The sequence below is a fragment of the Bos indicus genome, chromosome 2 (genome assembly GCF_029378745.1).
Source record: "Bos indicus isolate NIAB-ARS_2022 breed Sahiwal x Tharparkar chromosome 2, NIAB-ARS_B.indTharparkar_mat_pri_1.0, whole genome shotgun sequence".
Lineage (NCBI taxonomy): Eukaryota > Metazoa > Chordata > Mammalia > Artiodactyla > Bovidae > Bos > Bos indicus.
In genome coordinates, this window is record NC_091761.1 from 41,874,657 (window position 1) to 41,902,423 (window position 27,767).

The 27,767-nt window shown below is 35.0% G+C and overlaps 1 protein-coding gene across 5 annotated transcripts in view; it reads right to left on the minus strand.

Moving 5' to 3' along the window:
• The window catches only part of GALNT13 (polypeptide N-acetylgalactosaminyltransferase 13), a 655,617-nt gene that overhangs the window by 224,581 nt on the left and 403,269 nt on the right, over nucleotides 1-27,767 (minus strand). For all 5 annotated transcript variants that reach the window (XM_019985184.2, XM_070767821.1, XM_070767827.1 and 2 more), the window contains 3 exons: nucleotides 21,349-21,515; nucleotides 20,505-20,712; nucleotides 17,263-17,433 (listed from right to left, as the gene is read on the minus strand). In XM_019985184.2, the coding sequence (XP_019840743.1) occupies nucleotides 17,263-17,433; nucleotides 20,505-20,712; nucleotides 21,349-21,515 (546 nt within the window). The remainder of the gene's footprint in view (nucleotides 1-17,262; nucleotides 17,434-20,504; nucleotides 20,713-21,348; nucleotides 21,516-27,767) is intronic.

A 27,767-nucleotide genomic window follows, 5' to 3' on the forward strand; every position in this document is an offset into this window, starting at 1 on the left:
ATATGAACTCTAGAAACCTATGGAAATGGTTTCTCTATGAAAAGATCTACAATCTATTTGAATAGGAAAAACTAAGTGCTGTGAAATATTTATAGGCAATAAGTATCTAATAATAGTTACATAAGTATCATAATAGCTTTACATCTAATTGTCTACAGCTAATTGTTTTACCTAATTACAATGATAAAATGAATCATATAACCCTATAGACAAACATAAATCCTGTATACTATTCACAGGTTTAGGACATTTGGCACAGATCCAAAACTTTTTACTAGGAATAAATGATTTTGGTTCTCACATTCAAACTTTCTCTGTAGAAACTAAGAAATCAGGTGCTAACTTTCACAAGGAATAATTATTGATCTTAAAAGATTAATTAAATCAGTAGTTAATATGTGACCTATACAAAGTCTTTCTGTAAAAGCAGTATACAGTGAAACTGAAAAAGAAAATTCTAGTTCACAAATGAATCTATCTATACAACCAATGATTATTTCTGAATAGAGATTTTCAAGCTTCATAGCACATTAGCAGCCCCTGACACACCCTGAAAAAACTACACTTCCATGTTTGGGTAATTCTCTCAGGTTTAGATTTAATTGGCCGGGAATGGGGCCAGATCTTTGATACTGTGTAAAGGTCCTAAGTGATTCTACTGTGCTGCTAAATTTACTAGATCGGAAACACTGATCTAGTAACTTAGATTTAGGATGTTCATTCAGGTACACTTGACCCTTGAACAACATGTGTTTGAACTGCTTGGGTCCATTTATATGCAAATATTTTAAATAGTAAATGCCACAGAACTACACAATCCAGTGTTGGGTGAGTCATCTGATGTGGAGGAACCTTGGATACCAAGGGCCTGGTATAAAGTATACTCAGATTAACCTCTGTGTTATTCAATGGTAGTTTGAGATTGTTAGAAAACTCAATGTTTTTTCTCAAAATTATGTCCTCTTCTGCCATAGGATGTGCTCGTGTCCTCTAACTGAACAGTGTATTTCATTGAAAACCGCAATATAATATTGTATTTGGACACCTACCATATCACAGAGTTCTCTATTTCTCCCAGTGCTATCACTGTTTTACACTCAGGCAATTAACTGTCCATCAGTTGGAGCAGCAGAGCCTCACTTGGTCTGAGCTGTTTTATTACTTCTAGTCTTGCTGGGTTCCTATCATGGACAGTATCATTGACCTACTGAGTTGTAATGAGAAACAGTAATAAAGCTAAGCAGATGCTAATTATGACGTAGCCATGACCCTCACATGACTGGGGTTTTGGAAGTCCATGGAAATAACTATGTAAGGTACCACACTGCTGAATACTCTATTTAATGAAATGAGGAACAGAAATTGCTACAATTATCCTATTATAATGTAACTAAGTGCTTAAGAATGTTAAATGATGCATTTTTAATGATCAGTTCAGAGTGCCCATTCACTTGTATATTTACTAGTAAAGAACAAATGCATTTAACTTAAATACGTGTATTGAGTTTCATCTTATAGTTGGTGATGATTCCTACAAATATGTGAGAAATATATAATAAATGGCAACAATAAATTACATGTTAACTGTAAGAATGACTCAAATAAGTTTCACTTTTACTTGAAAAGTAACAAAATCTTGCAAAAATTTGCAATTGCTCAAAAAAAAAAAAAAATCCTGTATTTTCTGAAGATGGATGCTACTAGGACTTTTTTTTTTTTTTGTATTTGAAATGGCAGTTAGCTCTCTCAAACAGTTCAGAGATATTATTCTGCCTTAAATAATATCTACAGCTGTAGCCAGTGCTATGTGGCATGTTCTGTTCTAAGTTAACTGCTCTGTAGTGTCACACATGAACTATTTACATACACCTGTGCAGACCTTAAGTGTTCAGGGTATTTAGAAAGTATAAAACCTTCATTATAGTTGAGTTAGCTAAGATGATCTTTTTAAGCATCTCTACAATGTCACACCAACCAATTCAATCAATTACATGGGGGGCGGGGGGAAGTAATCACCCAAATGGCTTGGTAATAAATCTTTATAGTTGCTAATGTTAATCATTCAAACAAAAGTCTTAAGTGTCCTTCAATTAATTTTGGCTCCCTATAATGCTCTCATTTTGGATTGCAAAATCATCTAAAAACACTTCAGATCTAAGATGCTGAACTTTGAAATCTGCTTCACTGAATAAAAGCTTCAATTTTTTAACCCTTCCTATTTAAATCCTTTGGAAGTCCTTTTGATGATGTTTCTTTAGCTACTCCATATTCTCACAGATGATCTCCCTTTAAAAATCATTTACTTCCCTCCTCCCACCCACTCTCCAAGACCCTACTATGTCAGTAAACACCTGGCTGAGCACACTAGGTTCTCTGTCCTTGCCTGACTACATTCTTTTTATCAATATTAATATTATACAGACAAAGGTCTGTATAGTCAAAGCTATGGTTTTTCCAGTAGTCATCTATGGATGTGAGAGTTGGACCATAAAGAAGGCTGAGCACCGAAGAATTGATGTTTTTGAATTGTGGTGCTGGTGAAGACTCTTGAGAGTCCCTTGGACTGCAAGGAGATCAAAGCAGTCAATCCTAAAGGAAAGCAGTCCTGAATATTCATTGGAAGGACTGATGCTGAAGCTGAAGCTATAATACTTTGGCCACCTGATGAGAAGAGCTGACTGATTGGAAAAAACTCTGATGCTGGGAAAGATAGAAGGCAGGAGGAGAAGGGGATGACAGAGGACGAGATGGTTGGATGGCATCACCGAATCAATGGACATGAGTTTAAGCAAACTCCGGGAGATGTTGAAGGACAGGGAAATCTGGCCTGCTGCAGTTCATGGGGTCAGAAAGAGTATTCAGGACCAAGCGCCTGAACAACAACAAGAAATATTAGTTCTTGGGTAAACTTACCATTCCTCATCCACTTCTGTTCCTAAAACCTTGAGAATCATTGAAATAGCAACAGGCTGAGGTCATCTGGTCATGATAAAAGTCCATGTTATTGACTCTCTGCTCAGGCCATGAACAGCTATCAATCCTTTTCTCTGTTTACTTGTTTACCTTGTCTCATCTTATATGAATCTTCCCCAAAAGTTTCAGACTCTTCTCAAAAAACTGAAGAGTAAATCAATGCATAAAACCTAAATTCTCTCAGTCCTGAAGTCTAACCTCTCTCAATTTCTATGTTAATATTGTGTGTTTCTCAGGGCCTCTTCCTTCTTCTTGTCTTGGTGGGGGGTGGGGGATGTCTCCTCTCCTCTAAATGTGGAATAGTATTCATTCTTTTGCCTCAGTCAGCTCTTTTCTGACTATAAGCACACTTTTTCTTTCTGTTTTAAAATCACACATTGATTGACTGAGCTTCAACAATATTGTGTATTTTACAAATGGAAGGCTTATGGCAACTCTGAGCCAAGTCTGTGCTTAGTTGCTTAGTTGTGTCTGACACTTTGTGACCCAATGAACTATAGCCCACCAGGCTCTTCTGTCAATGGGGATTCTCCAGGAAAGAATACTGGAGTGGGCTTCCATGCCCTCCTCCAGGGGATCTTCCCAACCAGGTCAATATATTACAGTGGGATTCTTTACTGATTGAGCCATAAGGAAAGCCCTTACTGGTGTCATTTTTCCAAGAGCATTTGCCTACACTATGTCTCTGTGTCAATTTTGGTAAATTCATAGTATTTCAAACTTTTAAATTATTATATTTGCTACGCTGATCTGTAATCAGTTATCTTTGACATTACTATTGTAGTTTGGGCACCATGAACCACGCCCTTATAAAACTGGCAACTTCATCAATCAATGAAGACCTACAAGACCTTCTAGAACTAACACGAAAAAAAGATGTCCTTTTCATCATAGAGGACTGAAATGCAAAAGTAAGAAGTCAAGAAACACCCAGAGTAACAGGCAAATTTGGCCTTGGAGTATGGAATGAAGCAGGGCAAAGTTTAACAGACTTTTGCCAAGAGAACACACTGGTCATACCAAACACCCTCTTCCAACAACACAAGAGACAACTCTACACATGGACATCACCAGATGGTCAACACTGAAATCAGATTGATTATAATCTTTGAAGCCGAAGATGGAGAAGCTCTATACAGTCAGCAAAAAACAAGACTGGCAGCTGACTGTGGCTCGGGTCATGAACTCCTTATTGCCAAATTTCAGACTTAAATTGAAGAAAGTAGGGAAAACCACTAGACCATTCAGGTATGACCTAAATCAAATCCCTTACAATTATACAGTGGAAGTGACAAATAGATTCAAGGGATTAGATCTGATAGACAGAGCGCCTGAAGAACTATGGACAGAGGTTCTGACATTGTACAGGAGGTAGTGATCAAAACCATCCCCAAGAAAAAGAAATGCAAAATGGCAAAAGGTTGTCTGAGGAGGCCTTACAAATAGCAGTGAAAAGAAGAGAAACGAAAGGCAAAGGAGAAAAGGAAAGATATACCCATCTGAATGCAGAGTTCCAAAGAATAGAAAGAAGAGATAAGAAAGACTTCCTCAGCGAACAATGCAAACAAATAGAGGAAAACAATAGAATGGAAAGACTTAGAGATCTCCTAAGAAAATTAGAGATCTCTTCAAAGCAACATTTCATGCAAAGATGGACACAATAAAGGACAGAAACGTTATGGACCTAACAGAAGCAGACGATATTAAGAAGAGGTGGCAAGAATACATAGAACTATACAAAAAAGATCTTAATGACCCAGATAACCATGATGGGGTGATCACTCACCTAGAGCCTGACATCCTGAAGTGTTACGTCAAGGCTTAGGAAGCACCACTATGAATAAATCTAGTAGAGATGATGGAATTCCAGCTGAGCTATTTCAAATCCTGAAAGATGATGTACTCAATACGCCAGCAAATTTGGAAAATTCAGCAGTGGCCACAGGAATGGAAAAAGTGTTTTCATTCCAATCTCAAAGAAAAGCAATGCCAAAGAATGTTCAAACTACCACACAATTGCACTCATTTCACACACTAGCAAGGTAATGCTCAAAATTCTCCAAGCTAGGCTTCAAAAGTTCATGAACCAAAAACTTCCAGTGAATTCAAGCCGGATTTAGAAAAGGCAGAGGAACCACAGATCAAATTGCCAACACCCTTTGTATCATAGAAAAAACAAAAGAATTCCAGAAAAACATCTACTTTTGAGTCATTAACTATACCAAAGCTTTTGACTGTGTGGATCAAAACAAACTGGAAAATTCTTAAAGAGATGGGAATACCAGAACACCTTACATGCCTCCTGAGAAACCTGTGTGCAGGTCAAGAAGCAACAGCTAGAACAGGACATGCAACAATGGACTGGTTCCAAATTGGGAAAGGAATACATCAAGGCTGTGCATTGCACCCTGCTTATTTAACTTCTATGCAGAGTACATCATGTGAAATGCTGGGCTGGATGAAGTACAAGCTGGAATCAACAAAGCCAGGGAAAACACCAATAACCTCAGATATGCAGATGACACCACCACAAGTACCACGTAGTCAAAGCTATGGTGTTTCCAGTATTCATGTAGACTATAGTCCACTATTCATGGATATAAAGAAGGCTGAGCACTGAAGAATTGATACTTTTGAACTGTGGTGTTGGAGAAAACTCTTGAAATTCCCTTGGACTGAAAGGAGATCAAATCAATCAATCCTAAAGGAATTCAACCCTGAATATTCATTGGAAGAACTGATACTGAAGCTCCAAATACTTTTGCCACCTGATGTGAAGAGCCAACTCATAAGAAAAGGCCTTAATGCTGGGAAAGATTGAAGGTAGTAGAAGGGGATGACAGAGGACGAGATGGATGGATAGCATCACCAACTCAATGGGCATGAGTTTGAGTAAACTCTGACAGATGGTGACGGACAGGGAAGCCTGGCATGCTGCAGTTGTGGGAGATGGTGAAGAACAGGGAAGACTGGCGTGCTGCAGTCCATGGGGTTGCAAGGAGTTGGACATGACTGAGCAACTAAACAAGAATCAATCAATGCTGTTAGTGTCCTGACTTCAATACCATCCAACTTTTCCCCTATTTCTCTTCTTCTCCTTGGGCCTCTCTGTTCCCTGAGACCAACTGGTATCCCTACAATGATTTCTAAGTGTTCAAGTGAAAGAAAAAGTCACACATATCTCACTTCAAATAAACAACTAGAAATGAGTCAGCTTAGTGAGGAAGGTGTGATAAAAGTCAAGACAGTCCTAAAGATAGGTCTCTTGTACCAAATAAATACGTTGTGAATGCAATGAAAAACTTCTTGAAGAAAATTAAAAGTGCTACTCCAGTAAACCATGAATAATAAGAAAGCAAGACAGTCTTATTGCTGATATGGAGAAGATTTGAGTGGTCTGCATAGAAAATCAAATCAGCTACATTTCCTAATCAAAACTTAATCTGGAGCAAGGCCCTAACTCTCTTCACTTTTATCAAGCCAGAAAGAAGAAAGTTTGGAAGCTAGAAGAGGTTGCTTTATAAAGTTTAAGGAAAGGAGCTGTCTCTATAACATAAAAATCAAAGGGAAGAGGCAAGTGCTGATGTAGAAGCTTCAAATTATGTGGAACTCTAGCTGAGATAATTAAGGAAGGTCACTATAGTAACAGCATATTTTCCATGTAGATTAAACAGCCTTATATTGGCTGAAAATGCCATCTTAGCATCTACAGCTAGAGAGGAGAAGTCAATGCTTGGGTTTCAAAGCTTCAGTGGATAGTCAGTCTTATCAGGGGCTAGTGAAACTGGTGACTTTAAGTTGAAGCCAATGCTACTTTATCATTCTGAAAACCCTAAAGTCCTTGAGAATTGTGCTGTATCTACTCTACCTGTTACCTCTAAAGGGAGCAACAAAGCCTGGATGACAGCACATCTGTTTACAACACGGTTTATTGAATATTTTAAGCTCATTATTGAGACCTACTGCTCAGAAAAAAAGATTTCTTTCAAAATATTATTGTTCATTGACAATTCATCTGGTCACTGTAGAGCGCTAATGGAGATGTACAACAACATTAATATTGTTCTCATGCTTGCTAACACAACATCCATTCTGCAGCCCATGGATCAAGCAGTACTTTTGATTTTCACGTCTTAATCCTTAAGAAATACACTTCATTAGGTTGTAGTTGTCATTGGTAGTGATTCCTCTGATGGATCTGGGAAAAATCAATCGAAAACTTTCTGGAAAAGATTCACCCATCTAGATGCCATTAAGAACATTCACACTTCATGGGAAGAGGTCATAATATCAATATTACTAGGAATTTGGAACAAGTTAATTGCAATCCTCAAGAACAACTTTGAGGGGTTCAAAACTTCAGTGCAGGATACAACTGCAGATGTGGTAGAAATATCAAGAGAACTAGAATTAGAGATGGAGCCTAAAGATGTGCCTGAACTGCTGCAAACTCATAAGAAAACTTTATGATGTGGAATTGCTTCTTATTAATGAGCAGAGAAAGTTTATGGAGATGGAATCTATTCCTGGTGAAGAGTCTGTGAAAACTGGGGAATGACAACAAAAGATTTAGAAACTATATAAACTTAGTTGATAAAGCAGTGACAGGATTTGAGAGGACTGACTCCAGTTTTGAAAGGATTTCTGTAAATAAAATGTTATCTAATAACATTACACGCTACAGAGAAATAGTTTGTGAAAGGAAGAGTCAATCGATGTGGTAAGCTTTACTGTCTTAAGAAATTTCTACAATCACACCAACTTTCTAGTAAGCCCACCCTGATTTGTCAGTAGGCATAAACAGCAATATCCAGGCAAGACCCTTCACCCCTGTAGGCTCAGATAATGGTTAGAATTTTTTAGCAAGTATTTTTTAGCTAAGGTATATACATTGCTTTAGATGCAGTGCTCTTGCATACTTAATAGACTACAGCATGATATAAACATAACTTTTAAGTGCACCAGGATACCAGAAAATGTCTTTCTCACTTTAACCCAATATTCACTTTATTGCAGCAGCCTGGAGCCAAACCCACAACCTCTAAGGTATACCTGCAACCTTTCAGCTACCTGTTCATTGACTATTGAAAGTGAGTTGCTCAGTCACGTCTGACACTTTGTGACCCCATGAACTGTAGCCCGCCAGCTTCTTCTATCCATGAGATTCTCTGTCCATAGGATTCTCTAAGCAAGAATATTGGAGTAGTTTGTCATTTCCTTCCCCAAGGGGTCTTCCCAACCCAGGGATCAAACTCAGGTCTTCTGCATTGCAGGCAGATTCTTCACTGGCTGAGCCATCAGGGAAGTCTCTGTTCATTGACTATTACATCTGTATGTCATGCCTTTGATTTTTAGATTGTCCCTTTGAGCTTACAAAACTGCTCAATTAAGTTCTGCCCTAAACTACATCTTCACTCCATTCTATTGCTCATTTAAACCAGGGACATTTATTTTCTGTATCTTTCACTGGTGACCTTATTGAAAGGATGCTTTTTACATACTCCCTCAACTCCTCTTGACCTTCTAACTAGAATCTGGATCTTTCTCCCATCCCTGCAATAACTTCTTTCTGGAAGAGACTATTGATTATGAACTTCAATAGCCTTTCCTCTGAAAGCATTTAACACAATCTATCAGCCTCCTTGCTTGAAATTCTTTTCACCTCTGACTCCCACTGCATTGTTCTAGAGAGTTTTCTCCTTCTACCAATTTGAATATTGTATGATACTTATTGATGCCCCTTCCTTTCCATTGCTGGATGTCAGATCTCAAAATGTAGTCTTCTCAAGGGTCTCTCAGAGGACCTTTTCTCTTTCTAAACTCTTTACTTGGTCTTATGCCTTTAGCGTCACCTCTATGAGGTTGACTCTTAATTTAGGTAGTCTCTTCTCTGCATTGGTTGTGCTCTTTCAATAACTAATTAGATGCTTTCTTTAAAAAACTCCTCCTGACTCTGCTCAGTGTATATAACAGAGAAAGTGCTACCATGTCTGCTTCTCTTTCAAAGACCTCTATTTCCTTCTAAAGTCCTAAGACTTTATTCATCAGATTTTATTTCATCAAACCACTATTCAGCACCTTTATCATTTTGCCTCATTCAGTCATTTCCCACATACTTCCTCCTTTTTAAGTATTTTTTGACACATCTCTTTTACCCAATTTTCATCCTTATTTCTAACTATTTGTTATGGAATGTTCTTGCTTCTGCAGTCTGCAACTTCCAAAATGTATTCTACAAACCATAGCCTGATTAATTTCTCTAAATAAAAATTCCTCTTAAAACATTAACCAGATGTTCGAAAATCTGTATTTAAAAAATTTCAGATTTTATATTATTTTGCCATCAGTGACCTAGAGCTACCCAATGAGCTCCTTCATTTAACTATCTTTATGTATTTAAAGTGCTTAGTGGGCTTCTCAGGTGGCGCTAGTAGTAAAGAACCTGCCTGCCAAAGCAAGAGGTACAGAAGACATGGGTTCAATTGATCCCTGGATCAGGAAGATCCCCTGGAGGAGGGCATGCATCCCATTCCAGTATCCTTGCCTGGAAAATCCCATGGACAAGGGAACCTGGGGGCATACAGTCCATGAGGTCACAAAGAGTCAGACATGACTGAAGCAATTAAGCATGTACACATGCAAAAAGTTTAGTTGTTTGCAGTAAATGCTTCACACTTTCAAACCTTAGTACATCTATTCATCCATTTGCCACTTAAATCTTCCTTTGTAAACTCCCCTTAAATGTTTAAACCTGCTCCAGGTTGATGTAATATTTATGTAGTCCATACAGGCTGGCTTTGGTACAAACCTCTTCCCTCCAATCTGGTTGTCATCTTTCCCTTCTTGCTTGTACTATAGCACTGTTTCTCTTGAGGCAACTGTCACTTCTTATTGAGTATTATATTTATTACTATAAACATCTTACCACTTTTATAAGTACAGTTAATATATTGGTTTAATAGTAATAGACATTTATTGAATAAGTGAAATAAAAAAGAAAGAATATGTATCCCCGTGTCCATATCGTCAAAGTTACCTGCAACTGTATTTCTGAAACTGTGAAAAAAAAAATTATTTGCTTACATCTGCTAAATTGATAATAAAGATGGCTTCATGAATTCCAGGATATTTAAAGACCTTATCATCTAGTAAGAATTTTGGGAATTGAGTTTGATAGTATTTTAAGAAATAAAGATATAAAGCTTTACAACAACACAGAGTAGTGAAGAACTTGAAAAGTAAGGATTTGACAAGGAAAAATACTGACAATTTTCATCAAAACTTCATAAGGCAAAAGAAATTGTGATAGAATACATTTTATTATTCAGTAATGCTAAAGTGGAATGATGCATTTTCACCAATAAGACGATATATCCTGTATTTTACACTGGGCTGGTATAAGCACCGTGTGTATGAAAAGAAGGTACACAGTAAAGAGACTCCAAGATGAAGCTAGTTAGTTTTAGGAGTATGGACTTTGTATCTGGACTGACTAGGTGTGAAGCTCAATTCCACAATGTGACCTTCAGCAAGTCCCTTTTCCGTTCTTTAATTTGATCATCTATAAGTTGGGGATATGCGTTAATGTATGTGATACTCTTAGAATAGTATCAGCACTAAGCAAGTACTGCACGCTTAAATTTTAGTTTTAGTGAAGAAGAGAAAAACATCTGTTTGTCAAGATGATAATCAGCTTTATCTTATTTTCAGACTCTAATCAATTTTTATTAGAAGTGTAATATTTTAGTGCTTTAAAATCCCTACAGATTTGATCAACCAAATATAACTGCAGTGTATTTGAATATTTTGTTCAGGGACCCCTAAGTAGTTGATGGTCCAGTTGAGAAAAAAATTCCTTCTATATATCAATCATCTATCTCTCCATCTAACCAGCTTCCAGTTATCCATATAACTCACACAACAAAATATTTGATATAGCTAATTTGAAAGTCTTTTCCTGATTTCAAGCTCCAAATTTATGTACCATGTTTTTCTGTGAATGTTAGTACTGCTCTTCAAAGCAATTTCTTTTAAAGTTATTGAAACATCACTTCTTCTCACTAATCCTTTGATATACTAGGATTCTATTTAATCTTACTTGGCAAATAACCAGGGTCTCTGGAGAAAAGTCTGAAGAAGATTTGTGAGACTATAGCTCAGCTTTCGGCTGTTATTTGCAGTGGTCAAATTCCACAGTATCTAGACAATCAGTTTTAGCTCTGCATTAATAATATTTCTCACATATTATAAACCATGATAAAGAGAAATGAAAAGCATAAACATTTTATTATTTATACAAATGTGAGGCAAATAGCTGAAATAGTTCCATAAGTTTGATTTTGTTCAAGTCATAAAAAAAAAATAATGACTTCAATTGGTTAACCACTGTGAATGTTTAGAAACTAAAGGAAATTTAGACACTGAGTTTCTCTCCTTCCTTCTGTATTCTGTCAACTATACTTAATATAAAAAAAGAAGAAAAGAAAGAAAGGAAGCAGAGGCATAAACTATTCTTTTACTAGAGTAAATAATGAATAATTGCATATTGAATGTAATTAAAGGTTTTTGGATAGAAAAAAGCAGGAAGTTTAGTGGAATATTGCACATCACAACACTGATTTGAACATATGTTTGAGTAAGAAGATGCAGCTTTTGGTACAGAAGAAACTGTTACTTTAAGAGTTATGCCAACTTAGGCTCTGAGCAGGAAGCTTGTTCAGATCCTGCAGAGTCTATGGAACACAAATAATTTCAAAGCTATATTTAAAGGATAAGAAAAAAATTAAAGTTCTGCCCAATAGGGACAAATGGCTTGTTTTTCTGCCAAAGAATCCATTTATCAAGAAGTACTAGAATCAAATACATTAACTTGTGCTTAAGGACCTATAGTCCCAAAGAAGGAACAGTTTTTTTTCTTTTTCCTAAATCCTTTTTCATAATCCTCAGCACTTGATAAAACTCTAAACTTCCAAAGAGGATATACAGTAAATGGTGCAAATTCCCTTATTTTTTTTCATTTAATGCTTTAGATGGGTCAAAATAAAAAATGGGGCCAGATGTTTAAAAATGTTTTTGTTAATTAATTATTCCATATATAAATATGATAGTTTATTTATCACCATGTAAACTTTCTGTACTAGTCTTGTTTCCATCTCATTTCAACAGATTGCTAGGAAACTCTTGCAAATTATCCCCTAAACCATTAGGAAGTAATATACTATAAAGGTGCTATTTTCTCCAAAGAATATAAAGATTCCACCTGGGGTAGAATATTTTTTTCTCAAAATCAACATATATTAGATTTCAATACAAGTAGGTATGAATGTTGAACTGTTGAACATTCTTAAGTTCAACTCTTTTGAAATCTACTCTATGCACAAACTTCACTTTCTCTGTGCTGTTTCTTTAGCATCTCTTATTTTAAAGAGGTGTCTCACAGGCATTATCTCTGCTTCTTTTATCCAATTTAAAAGTGCAATTTTCACTGGACTGAGGAAAATAAAGTCGATAGCTAAAAACTAAGAAATATATCACAAGTTACTAGTATATAATAACAAATATTGTCTCAGACTTTACAGAATAAGTGTATTTCACTTATTATACTTCCTAATAAATTGGAGTCAGTGATTATTTGGGGGGAGTGGGAAATCAAACTGGCAAAAGGTATCAGGATATTAAAACAAATTTCATATTGCTTGAATGCATAATTCTAAAGAGACTATATTATATGCAAAAACTGTAGATCACAGATGCAAATGGCAAAAAAATAAAGTGTAAAACTCTCAGGTTGACTTTGATTATTGAAAATTGAAAAAGAGCTTGGTAAATAATTTAGATATTACCAACCATTAAAATTTTTATCTGTGAAAATGTTTAATGGCATAGAAAGATACTTAGTTAATATACCAACTTTTAAAGTGTGGAGAAATGTATTTGGAAAGAAATGCGCTGGAAGTAAATATAACAAAATACTAAAGAACTGGCTCACTGGTGTTCTGTTTAAAAATACAGATATTTTTCACATTTATTTTTCAATCCATGTATCTTATATTATCAGAAATAAAGTTAAAATTACCTTTAAAATAGTCTCAAATTTCATGTAATGTTTTATAGCACTTCACCAGTTAAAAGCAAGGCAAGGAGGATAATTTTCCATTTCAGTGTTAAGAAGAATTGGTAAATTCTCAATAGGAGGAGCTTGAAATATAACTCAGAGCCTCCAAAGCCAACTTCAATGCCCCTTCTGTCATATCATATTAGAAGGACACAGGAAATAATATACATGAACACTATGAGTAATTAATAATAATTGTAACCCAAGTTGTTATTAATACTATTGTTTAATTTATTTGATTTTCTTTATAAATTCCTAATTTCAATTGAGAGAAAAATACATGTATGAGATTATACAAGTGTTAACAAAAATGGACAAAGTAAAATGTGTCAGAAATAAAAAACTGATCATGGCATTTATGCTTCATTCATTCAGTATTATGCTAGCATGGATTAGAAGACAATCTAGAACTCTTGTTTTGCTTGAGAAAAATATTGAACATGGTACTCAAAGTAAGAATGGAGTTTTACTAAGAATATTAATAATGACAAAATGTGAAAAAAGAAGTCCATTAAGTAAGACACAAAGGGGAAAGATAAATAGACTTGATAAATAACCCTGCAGACTTTTAATTAAGTAATCTATTTTAATCAGTGAGAAATTAAAGTAGAAACTAATATCTTTATAACTATTTATTTAGGGTTACTTGCAGGGCATACTTAAGAGATAAACACAATCAGTAAGATTTAAGAGTCAGGTTCTTTTTCAGAAGCACACACCTCTCTATCAGCTGACTTTGTTTAAATCCTGTACCTCCACTCTCTCCACTTGTGCTGGCCTTTTCCTTATCCAGTAGACTTATGGCTGATGCCAGACACTGAGCAGGGCTTGTGTGTTCGATGACTTTCAAACTCAGCCATTTTTCAGGCAGTAGCCTCTCAATCAAAGATTATAAATGATTTAAAAGATTGTGCTGCTCTTAGTTGCTCAGTCATGTCCGACTCTGCGACTCCATGGACTGTAGTCTTCCAGGCTCCTCTGTCCATGGGGATTCTCCAGGCTAAAATACTGGAGTGGTTGCCATGCCCTCCTCCAGGGGATCTTCCCAACCTAGGGATCGATCCCACATTGTAGGCGAATTCTTTACTGTCTGAGCCATCAAGGAAGCCCTTTAAAAGATGACAGCCATGCAAATAAAAATATGTGAAGCCAATTAGTTGCAATAAGCATACTTCTCTCACCTGTGATTGGGACACAGATCCAGAGAAACATTTCTCCAAGTGCAAGAATGAAAAATGACAGTTGATCCTCAGCCTCAGAATCAGGGAGACACACATTAAAAAAGGAACTGGGGGATTGGGCTAAAGTTTCATGCTATTTCTACATGGGCATCTTTTACTCAATTCCTCCTGATTATGCCAAGTAGGAATATTGGACCATTGTAGCAAAATCTTCTTATTTCTAAAGAATAGCTTGAAATTTAGATTTTTATTTTAAATATCTCATTTTAAAAACACTGGTAATTTTAATAAATGCCGAACATTATATAGGCCAAAGAAAACACATCTATAGAGCATATTTGACACACAAGCTCTGGTTAATGACCTCTGGTTTAATAATTTGATTACTATATTGTTGTACATATAGTTGAGATATTTCTGAAAAGTCATATAATCTGATGACTAAAATGTCAAGGACAGTTTACTGATTACAGAAAACTAAATAGAAAGAACAACGCTGGATTATGTATGCTATTATTCCACACTCATAACTTCACAAATGCCAAGCATTTCATCAACTCCATTTATTATCAAAAAGAAAATATCAAAGACCAGAGGTTGACAATAGAATAATAAATATAACCATCATAAACTTTACTTTAAATGCAGCATAACTAAGGTTAGGTTACAAGTTCAAGTTGTTTCTCTGTGTATGCAGATGTGTGATTGTATTTCTAAATGATGACTAACTAGCCAATTATAGTCCCTAGAAAGTTCTGTCATAACTGACATTTTAAATGAAGCATTCTGCTACGAAAACCAAAATTTCAACCTCATTTTAATCACTTTAGCTATGCAGAATTCTGTTAATCAAGTAGAAAAAAAAGTGTCTTTAACACTTACAATGATTTATCTGTTTGTATGAATGTGAGAAAAATGATCACACCTTCAAGTAATAGATTACAAGTACAGAGAAAGTTCACATTACAGCTATGCTGATGAAAATTACCTGCAGGCTGTTACAACACAGCCTGTGAATTAATTAACCTTTTGCCATAGAAATCTAGAAACTTCAGCAAAGACTGAGTTCTCTGTTTCTCTGGGTTTAGCTTCCTCAGCACTGAAGTACGTTCCCTTCGCAGTGAAAATACTGTGCAATTTACTGAGGCAAACAAATAAACATACTCAGATTCCATCATTGCTCCATGTTATTATAATAAAATCACATAAGTTGAGATTAAAACATAGCAATTTAGATGTTTCCTCTTTTCAGTTAAAGATGAGAAATAATGTTTGATTTTGCCATAGATCTTTAATTTTATGAATAAGACTGGCAGTTTCTTAGTATGAATAATGGCTACCTCTTAATTATGTATGTTCTGAATTTGGGAGAAAATAATTAAATAAAGCAGAACTTTTGCCAACATGTTAAAAAATAAGTACTCACATGCATTCTTCTAAACTTCATTTTCAAATAAATAAACACACTATCTCTATTGGAGTGTACTGGTCAAGTACTTTGATAATTTCCACTTGGGATCTGAAGCTGAGAAAGCATCTAACAATAAATAAAGCTATGATCTAGGGAAATAGTATTTCTAAATAAACAATGGTAATATGAGCCATTGTATTCCTTGAAGTTGTTAAAGCCAAGGATCAATAAGACATGGTGAATGTGAAGATGACAGCAAGCCTTAAGGACTACTAAATTATACTCTACATATTGACATAATAATTTCACATCCTTATGCAACTGTTTAGAAATACTTTTTTCTTTGATGTAATTAATATCTCAAGAGGGTTAACAGTCCCAATACTTAATTGTTCAATAAGAAGCAGTTAGAGTTCGTCTATTAACTTTTTTTTTTTTTTTGAGCTAGCTTCAATCAATTCATTATATAATTAGTCTTAACAATGGATAAGCCATTCTCTCAGTAGGTTAGGAGACATTGTTGTTTAGATAATGGGTTTTATATATACTGTTTTAAAACATTAGGGTATTTCTCTATTCTCTCTCTCTTTGGTCATCTGTATGTATGTGCTCAGTTGTGTCCGACTCTTTGCAACCCTCTGCTGTAGTCCTCCAGGATCCTCTACCATGGAATTTTCCAGACAAGAATACTGGAGTGGGTTGCCATTTCCTCCTCCAGAGAATGTTCCCCACCCAGGGATTGAACCCATGTCTCTTATATCTCCTGCACTGTAGGCAAATTCTTTACCACTGAACCACTGGAAAAGCCTATCTTTCCAATCAAATGATGATTTTCCAAATTCATCTTAAAGAGCTGAACTAGTAAACTTCCTCCCCAAGTATTGTTCAGAGAATCATTTTTTAGTTGCAGGTAAGAGGTATACAACAATATGTTAAAATAAGAAGGTGATAATGCTTGTCTAGAAAACTGAAGATGTATATGATAGGTATACATGTATACCTATAGATGTATATGTGTATATTCTCAGTTAAGGGCATACATATTTTAAGTGTAATTATTTCAAGTTAAGCAGATTCTTAAAATAATTTGGAAAAATGTCTCACAATTGTTAATATATTAAAATTCTCCAAATGAATCATTCATTGTATCTATAGGGAAAGTAGCTCTTTAAGGTTGGAAAATTTAAAACAGTTACCAAAACATTTTTTGGTTAGTTCAATTTTGAGCATACCCCAGTTATAAGCTACATTTAGGTAGGTATATATCTACACCTGAAGTATCAAAGCTAATACATGTTTGTCACATAGAAAATTAACAATACATATACTTTGAATATAAGAATACACAAAGTTTCAAAAAAGAATTGGTACTCTGCAAATACTTAAATTTGTCTGTGCTGACTTAAACTAGAATTAATATTTCCATTGATTCTAGGATGATCATGCTCATGATAATACATATATGTATTTGAATAAAAAGTAGATGTCTTTGAAAGCCTAAAGAATGAATACATAGGTATATAATATTCTTTAATTGTTATAGGAATACACATGCTATGCTTTGGAAGATATGCTCCACATACCTGACAGGTAAAGTTCTGTCTCCTTTCCTTCTATCCATTTCTCTCTGGGGAACAGGATACCAACGGAAATTCAGTTTCCAGTTAAAACCCCCATAAGTCATGTCTGACCCAGCCATGTATTCAAAGGTGTCATCACTAATCACATCAATGATGGGGCATACAACTGTCTTCCTGCAGAAAAATTAAAATCAGCTGATGTAAAAATTATAGTTTAAATGTTTCATTAGCTTTTTTAAACATCATATAGCTGATACATTGAAACTTAATTATTTTGTGACTTTAATTCGCCTTTATTGTCATGTTACCCTTTTTCTCCACGGAATTACTTCCTTTTACTACATCTGACTTCAGTCTACTTTTATTCTATCATGTATAATCTAATCAAATATACAAATTGATCCTCAAGCTAATTTCCAAATGCATTCTAAGTACTAACTCAGCAGGATGAACATGGCCTATTTTTCATTAAACCTCTCCCCACAGCATGACTAGTAGACTGCTTTGATATTATGCAGCATTTCAGCTATAGCCCACTGAAAAGCAACAGTGTGCAGGGAGTGAAGGATGAATAATAGCAAATTCAATCTGGTAGCTTGACTCTCAAAGGCGATAGTTTAAAGAGATGGCTCAGAGAAAATGTTCATGGAAAAACAAACAAATGAAAACCCACAAAGAGAAGCAACAATAAAAATCATGATCATCAGTATAAGTAAATATTTCCTATGAAAGATATTAGGTTCATGACAATTTCTGAGTGAATCATCTTAGACAGCAGTTTACACAAACAATCTACATGTTTTAAAATAGGAAAAGATAAGCAACTTTAGTCTCTGGAGTTTTATGACCCATTGTTTTCTTAAAGTAAGAGGAAGAGCCAGGAGATTTGGTATTCTTTTCTTTTTTAATTTATTTTATTGAAGTAAAGTTGCTTTACGGTGTTGCTAATTTATACTATATATATCACCTTGTATAGCAAAGTGATTAAGTTATACACACATAGATTTGACATTCTTGATGGTTAGCTTTTTAGGATAAGGAACTTTGCACCATGGGAGGTCACTAGGGGTTCTTTTAATCCATGTTGCACTTTCTCTAGTCTACCTCTATTGCAAGCCTGTATGGTTTATTATGGTGTCAACCATCTGTCATCTCCAAAGTACATGTTTAAACAACTGGGCCTTGTTTATAGCTAATTCCAAAAAGTAGAGCTTGTTTTTCACATAAGATAGAAAGTAAATACACAAATATGCTCTAGAATCACCCACAGATATGGATAACAAGGAAATGCTGCCCATTATTTATTCTGGTTTTGCAACACCTATACCGCCAACGCTCAATTTCTAATAGGTCTTATATGCCACACCATTGACCAATGTCTAGAGTCCTCTGAAATTAAAAGGTTTCAGACTTTCCTGGTGACTCAGGGTGAAGAATTCACCTGCCAATGCCACGGACATAGGTTTGATTCCAGGTCTGGGAGGATCCCAGATGCTGTGGGCCAACTAAGCCTGTGCACCACAGCTACTGAGTCAGCACTCTAGAGCCCTGGAGCCACAACTATTGAGCCCACACACTGTGACTACTGAACCCCCTTGCCTAGAGCCTGTGCTCCGCGACAAGAGAAACCACTGAAATGAGAGGCCTACACACAGCAACCAGAGAGTAGCCTCTGCTTGCCACAACTAGAGAAAGCCCACGCACAGCAGCAAAGATCCAGCACAGCTGTAAAAATAAGCAAATGAATCTTAAAAAAAAAAAAAAAAGAACTTAAAAGGTTTCACGTAGCCTTGGAAAAGCTTCTTGGTAACTCTGGTCCTTATAAAAACAATATCTTTCTTTCTTCATTAAATGTAATCATTTAAATTATAGGGAGATGACATTAGATCTAATAACCTTCAATAGAACTTTATTATCTAGTTATGGCAACTTTAGAACATATAAGCAAGATAAGACATTAGAGTTCATTATATGCCTATACAATCTAAATATGTTGTTAGATTAAAAAATAAATGATCTATTCATGACCATAGTGAAGCAATATTATAATCTCACTAAGTTGAATATGAAACACGTGTTTTAAAAAGCAGCATAATGTATGAAAAGCTGCCAGGAAATGCATTTAAGATGTTCCAAGTTCATTTTACTTTGCCAGCCTTACCCTCCTGTACAATACACAGAATGGAAAAATGTTATTACCCATATATTACACTCAGTAGACTAAAAGGTTCCCACTGCTTTCTTCAACTGCTATGGTTCATTTTACTGACAACCTCCATCCATCTTCCTGGCAAATACCAAATCATGCCGTTTATGTGATAGAGCTGCACTAGCTCACACAAAGCAGCCCCTGTCTTGGAGCCTTAATTAAAAACTTCAATTCTAAGTAGACCTTTCTACTGTAGGTGAAATGACTATGCAAGCAAGGTGCTATGCAATGTTTTGCTATTATTTCAGACAGCAATTGGCATAATTGTCTTCATTAGGAATGATACTCATTTATCATCAATAGTTATGAATAACTGCAAGAAATCCATTTATACTTCATAATATCACATGGGAAAAAATTGTAGGTATCTATGAGGGTTTCTAATTTCTATAAAGTATTCCTGAACTTTTCAGATTTCATGATATGTGTGTACAGAATGGCAATACTATTTAAATAAGCATTCTTACAGCTGCGCTTTTCTTTAAATCATGATTTCATTTTAGTGGGGTGCATGAGTGTATATGAGTTTTTAAAGATCTTTAAGGTGGCTTTGTACTCGACTTTGATTAAGAACAGTGACTAGGTAGAGAGAAGATTGTTCTGGAAGTGGGGAGAACTAAATTGTTGTCCTCATCATTTACAATTTCTAGGACAAGCTATTTAACTCATCTGTTCCTATCATCAGATACAGAGAAGAGTATCTTTATTATCTACCTCACAGAGTGGTTGTGAAGACAAAGCTGCTTTGAAAATATATTTTGTAAAATATACTACTATTTCTGATTGGACTGATTTCCTTCACCTATAAAATGAATATTCAGCATCTTTACTGTTTGAATTTCTTAATCAAATATTCAGGTGGGCATAAACAAACCAAGATCTTAATTAAATAAGGAGTAAGGGGACTTCTTTTTTAAAAGCTAGGAAATAAACATTCTGAAAATAGCAGCTTGGGAAGAAAAGTTTTGAGGGATAGCCATAACAGTCCTAACAAGTTCAGTCAAAATCCAGACAGACAGAGCATATGCATTCTTACCTGTCCTCCTTTATTCTTGCCAGCAAGGGCTCCAGCCATCCTAATGTGCATTCGCAGTGTGCATCCAGGAAAGTTATGACTTGTCCTTTTGAAGCAGCTGCTCCTCGAAGGCGGGCTCGTATTAACCCAGAGCGCTCTTCCATTCTAATAATTTTTACTGGCACTTCTAAATTTTTCACATAATTCTCTAATGTTAACTTGAGAAAATCTGTAATGTGCAATTAAGAATTTATAAGGTTTTGAAACTCTTTTAAGACAGAGAAGGGAAACTACTATCTAGATGGAAATTCAACACACAGAAGCGATGGTCAACTCCTATCAACATGCTTTGCATTAGGTTAAAAAAAAAAAAAAGATACAGAGATTTCATCACTATCAGTGTATAGTTCATTATGACTCTATCACTTGGCTGACAAGGATAAGCTACACTAGGAAGTTAATATACCAGACTGTAATTCATAAACTGGGCCACACTGGCAACTGCAGTCTTCTTAAATATGTTATTTTTCTTTTACCTACAATAAAAAAAGAGCCAAATACCCACTGTGTCATATAAATGTTCAGTCATATGATCAATTGAGTTGGGAAAAAAGAGAAATACTTTGGAAAGTCATTTTGGCTGATTTCTTAGGTTAGTAAGAACCAAATGGAATCATGAGGTAAACTGAAAGAATTAGTTACTTGTTTCTGGAGTGGCACTGACTAGATATACTAAAAAAAAATTGATAGGTAGTTTCAGGGTTAGTATAATTACAAGGAAAATATGGATCATTACCCTGTTATCTTTTTGAACACAATAAAGCCCTATAATTAAAAAATATATATACAAGAAAAATAATTGTACCTCTTTCACTGGCATCATCTACCAAGATGACCTCAGAGAGCAGATAGTGTGGGGACCGATTTATAACACTGTAAACAGTTCTGAGGAGAGTGCTCCAAGCTTCGTTATGAAATACAATGACTACACTTGTGTTTGGGAGTTCATCAGGGTAGACCCTTGTCTTGCATCTGGAAGAAAGGAAAGAAGAAGGACAAGCTATTAAGTTCATTTTTCCTTCTGATCATTGTAATAAAAATATCCATTTTGACACAAAATTAGACTCAAAAGTCCCTTATTACAACAACATTTTATGGTTATTTAAAATTATTTTCCTTTTTATATATGTTGTGGGTATTCACTTGGCACTTTGAAAATTAAATATGAATACTTACTAGTATTATTTGAACTGACTTTTTTTTTTTAATTTTACATTAACTCTAGGGAACAAAAGGGCATGATTTGGACACAAGTCTAAGAAAGCTAAAACAACATTATGAGACTATCAATAGAAGACCAGGTACTAAAGGAATTCATTTAGTAGATATAATTGTCTTTGTTTAGAAAAAAGAACTATTGTATAACTCAAAAATTCCTGAGAACATAAATAGACATATGTGCACAGGGCTTTGAAGCTTGTAAAACTGAGATTACTTTTCTTCTAAAATCTAGTCATGTACATTTTTCATTCTGTTGAAGAATGCCATAATTCATATCTACTTTGAGGGAAAGATGTTGGGGTCAAGATACATTTCAAAGATTCTCAAAACAAAACAAAATCAGAGCTGACAAAAGGGTATAGGCTTCCAGAACATCTCTTGAATGTACAGAGGAATCACCTGGGGATTGGGTAACATGCAGTTTCTGGTTTAGCAGATCTAGGGTGCAGCCTGAGAATATACAGGTTTTAAAATGTTTCCAGGTGATTCAGATGCTGTTGATCCCTGGAACACACGATTAAGTAAAAGGCTGCATCATAATTGTTATTAATTTTAGAACTTGATATTTTGGGGAAAAAAAAAACTTAATTTTGCTGATAAATTAAAAGAAGTCCAGATTTTGCTTTTCAAGCCATCAAACCTGTAAGGTACATTTTGATAAATAATATGCAGATATTTGGAGAAGGAAATGGCAACCCACTCCAGAGTTCCTGAATGGAGAATCCCGTGGACAGAGGAGCCTGGCGGTCTACACAGTCCATGGGGTCACAGAGAATTGCATACAACTTGGCGACTAAACCATCATCATGCAGATGTTCTCGGTGGTCACTGCAATTTTAATGTGCAAGTGGCTCTCAGCCATATCCACTTGTCAACTTTTAGACATTTTTGTCACATATTGTTAAATCATTGTGATTATAGAGTATTTTGCAAAAATGTCACTGGGTATCCAGACAGGAATAGAAGTTTATTCACCTTATGGTATTTTTCTTGGTAAAATATGCTGAAGAGCAAGAAAATTAAAATCTTTCCATAAAGTGAAATGAACCAGATACACCCTGCCACCAATAAATGACCTAATCCTTGACACAAAATTAGCATGGTTAAAATTAGTCCCCTTCACAGGTGAGTGAAAAAAATCCAATAAAGTGTGGGCATCAAAGGCATGTAATAAACTAAATATCAACTATATGCCTGCAGAGACTCAAATCATTTTTTACAGCAGTCTAAAATAACACCTCTTCAGTGAAGTTCTCTGTAATATAGCCAGGAAAGAATGTACATATGTCTAACCATTTTTTCAGTATATATTTATTTGAATAACATTCATTAAGCATCCACACTATATAAAACATTGTGTATATAAAAAAAGTTCAAATGTAAGGTAGAAGTGGTAGGTTGATTCATAGTCATCTTTTCCCATTCTGGTAGCAAGATTAAAGTGGTTTCTACTAATATATGTCTCATCATCATTTGACTTGGTCTTCCAGGCAGTTTATCATTAAAAAAACTTAGAAAGCTGTCTTGGTAAGTCAGAATGGTCCTCGCCGAGATTCTCCTCAAACCTCCGTTCTTCTGCCTCATCAAAACACCCCCTCACTTTCAGCATGCTGAACAAAATGAGTCATAAAGATGATTGTCATCTTCAATAAAGAAGCAAAACTGAAAAAGCAGGCTGAAATCAGTCCAACAGTCAGCAACTACTGGTTTAATCCAAGGATAATAGTCTATGGAGGCTACTTATTATCATTTGTATATAAAACATTGCTTTTAAATTAAACCTCTTGCATGTTATGCTAAATGCTAATAAAGAAAAGTGAACAAGATATTTAGTCAAATAAATAATTTATAATATAAAATAAAAGCAGATACTTAGATCCAACTTCTCAACTTATTTCCATCATGCCTTATTTTTGTGGTTAAAAAAATCTACTAACAAATGTTAATTTTATATTCATTATATGTGACATTATAATGAACTAATTTACTAATAATACAGCTATAATATTTTGCTTAGAGAAAATTTCCACTATGTCATTATTTAATGTAGCATAAAATAAAATGTGGTTAATATTTTATTAATTCATCCTCTTTCTCCTATATAAACAGTTATTTTGCAAAAGAAACTTTGTATAATAAAATAGTTTATAGGATAGTTCTTATTATACAAATGAATCATTTTCTATGTCTGTTGATCCAGTTACTGAAGCATACAAATATATATGAACAAGAGTTCTTTTTTTATTTTTATAATCTTTAACAGATTTATGATACATTGAACTAGAATTATTGCCTATAATTCTTAAAACCTCTTGTCACCTAGGGTAACATACATCATTATTTTGTGCACCACTAGGAAAGAAAAATGTTGTCAAACCATAATAAAATGCTTTGTTATCTTGAATAGGATCTATCCAATACCTAAAGCCTATAGAAAAAGCTCTCCAATTTATTTGGACATAGATTCCCATCAATATTTTAAGCTTGCTTATACACCAGTCACACTAGTTTCTTGTTGCTTTGAAATTTCTTTCATCTATTCTAAAGGGATTTCTCTAGTTTGGGGTTGTATTGCTTAACAAATGAGAGACATACATTTAGCATATATCTCGGTAACAAAATATTAATACAAAACAATTTCATCTTGTGAGTATCCTCCTTGGTACTATAAAACTGTGCTTGCAAACTTTTAGTGGCAAAGGAAATCTTGACAAAATTCAGATTCTGATTCTGTAGATCTGGTATGGGAATAAGGCTGTGAATTTCTAGTAAGACTCCTGGCAATGTGGACGCTGCTAGCCCTGAGTTGACATAATAAATAATTGATAATAAGGCTATCAGTCAGCTGTTGATAAGCAAGAGAAACTGTAGTCATTGCTCCAATGCTAAACATTGGCTTCATCTTATAAAATTCAATTTTTGCCACTATTTCCTTCCTTTCTTTTCATACTATAACATTTTGTTTCAACAAAGAATCATATTGCAATCTTTCTAAAGAAATATTGAATGACAAACTTCACACACAGAATATAAATAGTGCACATAACTTAGTTGAGGCTTGATTATACGAATAGCATTACCACATTCACACAGGCTTCGGGAACACTGCCTACATGACAACTGTAACTAACCATCAACTATGAAACTCATCTGGAGTGAGACACATGAAAGGTAGAAAGTGTATACTTAAAACAGGTAAATACAGTAATTTTTTCTTTAGCCATAGAAAAGTACTTAAAGTATTGTTCGATTTTTTTAGTTTTTTTAAAAATGCTTTTAGTATCAAAGCTGGAAGAGTTTTTAAGTCAGTGATTTTTTCATAAAAAAAATTAAAAACAAGGAAAATACAACAAGGAACCTATATAATGGGATTGGGGGAAGGTACTGAAAATAATTCTGTAGTTTTGACTTCTTTGAAAGTGAAAGTGAAGTCGCTCAGTCATGTCCAACTCTTTGCGACCCCATGGACTGTAGCCTACCAGGCTCGTCTGTCCATGGGATTTTCCAGGCAATAGTACTGGAGTGGATTGCCATTTCCTTCTCCAGGGGATCTTCCCGAACCAGGGATCGAACCCAGGTCTCCCACATTGTAGACAGATGCTTTACCATCCGAGCCACAGGGAAGTCCTATATAATGGGATTGGGGGGAGGTACTGAAAATAATTCTGTAGTTTTGACTTCTCTAATCATCTTTTAACTGTATGCTTTTTACCTTTCATGTGTCTTACTCAGGATGAGTTTCATAGTTGATGGTTAGTTACAGTTGTCATGTAGGCAATATTCCTTAAGCTCCTGATGCTGGGGAAGATTGAAGGCAGGAGGAGAAGAGGACGCCAGAGGGTGAGATGCTTGGATGGCATCACTGACTCATTGGACACAAATTTGAGCAAGCTACTGGAGGTGGTGAAGGACAGGGAAGTCTGATGTGCTGCAGTCCATGGGGTCGCAAAGAGTCAGACACAACTGAGTGAATAAACAACAGGAAGAATTTTACCACTTCAGCTTTTATCTCTCTCACATAATCATATTAAAATGTTGTGTTGCAGTCCATGTGGTCACAAATAGTAGGATGTGACTGGGCAACTGAATGATGTACTCTGAAATGTGTGGTAGACATTGCTTGATCTACACAGCAGAGTGGGCTTCCCAGGAAGTGCCAGTGGTAAAGAATCTGCCTGCCAATGCAGGAGCCACAGGAAGCACCGGTTCAGTTCCCAGGTAGGGAAGACACCCTGCAGGAGGAAATGGCAACCCACTTCAGTACTCTTGCCTGGAGAATTCCAAGGACAGAGGAACCTGGTGTGCTACAGTCCTTGGGATTGCAAAGAGTCAGACATGACTTAGCATGCATGCCTCACAACAGAGTAAAGCTCAGAATCTCCAAAAGGTGGAATTGGAAAGGACTTTCAAAGTTGGCTGGACTGAGAAGCCTGGCAGGCTACAGTCCATGGGGTCACAAACAGTCAGACATACCAGAGCAACTAACACTTTCACTTTCACTTTTCAAAGTTGACTAATCCAAATATTTATTTCACAGGATACAAATCTCAAGTCACAGAGCTACTTCAATACCCTGCATAATAAAGTAATAAATGATATGCTAATAAAGTAATTTATGATTTAATAATATTAGTAATGGTAATGATTTCTGCTCCATAATATATACTAGATCAAATGTCTTAAATGATATTGTAGGTGTCCGAAAATTTGAAAAAAATTTCTATGTACTTTAAAAAATAAGTTATATATTTATAAATATATATATTTATAAAAAGAGAAGTAGATTCCCTAGGATCATTTAATTAAAACTAAGTATAGAAAGTCAGCTATCACTGAAATTATTTATATATGGATCAAATACTCAGCTATCTGTCTTTTGAAGACATTATTTATCTTTTATGTAAACATCTAAATAGAATTGAAAAATTTTGACATAATTGTGAGAGCACAATGTATATGTAATTAACTTTGAGAGTAAATGTGTCAGACTGCAATAGCAATTTTAATCAATTTGAAAGATATCTGATACCCAATACTCAAATTGAGCTCTTGGAATCTGGTATTCCAATAAGATCATAAGCTTTATCCTAGCAGAATTTCATATTTGCATTATATTTTGACATTCTAAATCTATAATACTTGAAAGAAAATCAAAGTTTATTTCCTTTTAATTCTGTAATTATCTGTCACTCTAAATCTTGGCTGCACATCAGAATCATCCCATAAGAATGAAAAAAAAAAAAAAACTGGTATGTGGGTTTTATCCTCAGAGATTCTGATTTAGGTGTCTGGATGTGCCTATGGATAATAAGATTAAAAAGAAATCTCTCCTGGGCATTCAAATGTGCAGCCAAAACAGATCAGTTACCCAAATTTATTTAACAGAACCACTGATATGACACATATATATACATCAATATACAATTTTGCTTACATCAACATTTTAAAATAGGATATATAATGTTAGTATCTTTTTCTATGTTTATGAACTAAAATAAGTCATTATTTCCTTTCAGTATAAATACTGGAGTCAGAAAGTCTTCTCTACTTAATTTACAATCTCCTCTGTCATCTGGATATATACTAATGCTTATCCAGTTTTCTGTGCATCAGCTGCTGACTTATAAATGTAGGAGAAATAAATGCAACTGCTCTTCTTTGGAGAGAATATGGTGATAGAATCACATTTCCTCCCTGTGGAACATGGAAATACAGTGAGATAGTGTTCCTATTTACCATCTTTCCCCTTGGCTATGTCCACATTAGAGAAACACAGATTGTTACAATTTGATTTTATCCTTTTCAAAGCTATATTGATGTTTTCATATAAGCTACTGAACACAACACACCACATCAAAGAAAGAAAAATTGACTATAAGATGAGAATGTGAAATCACAAAGGATCCATAATTACACAGTGGTTTAGTTAGACACAATCCATTTAGGACTCCAAACAAAGGCTGTCAACATTGTAGTTTGCATGACTTGTTGAAATGCGGCTCA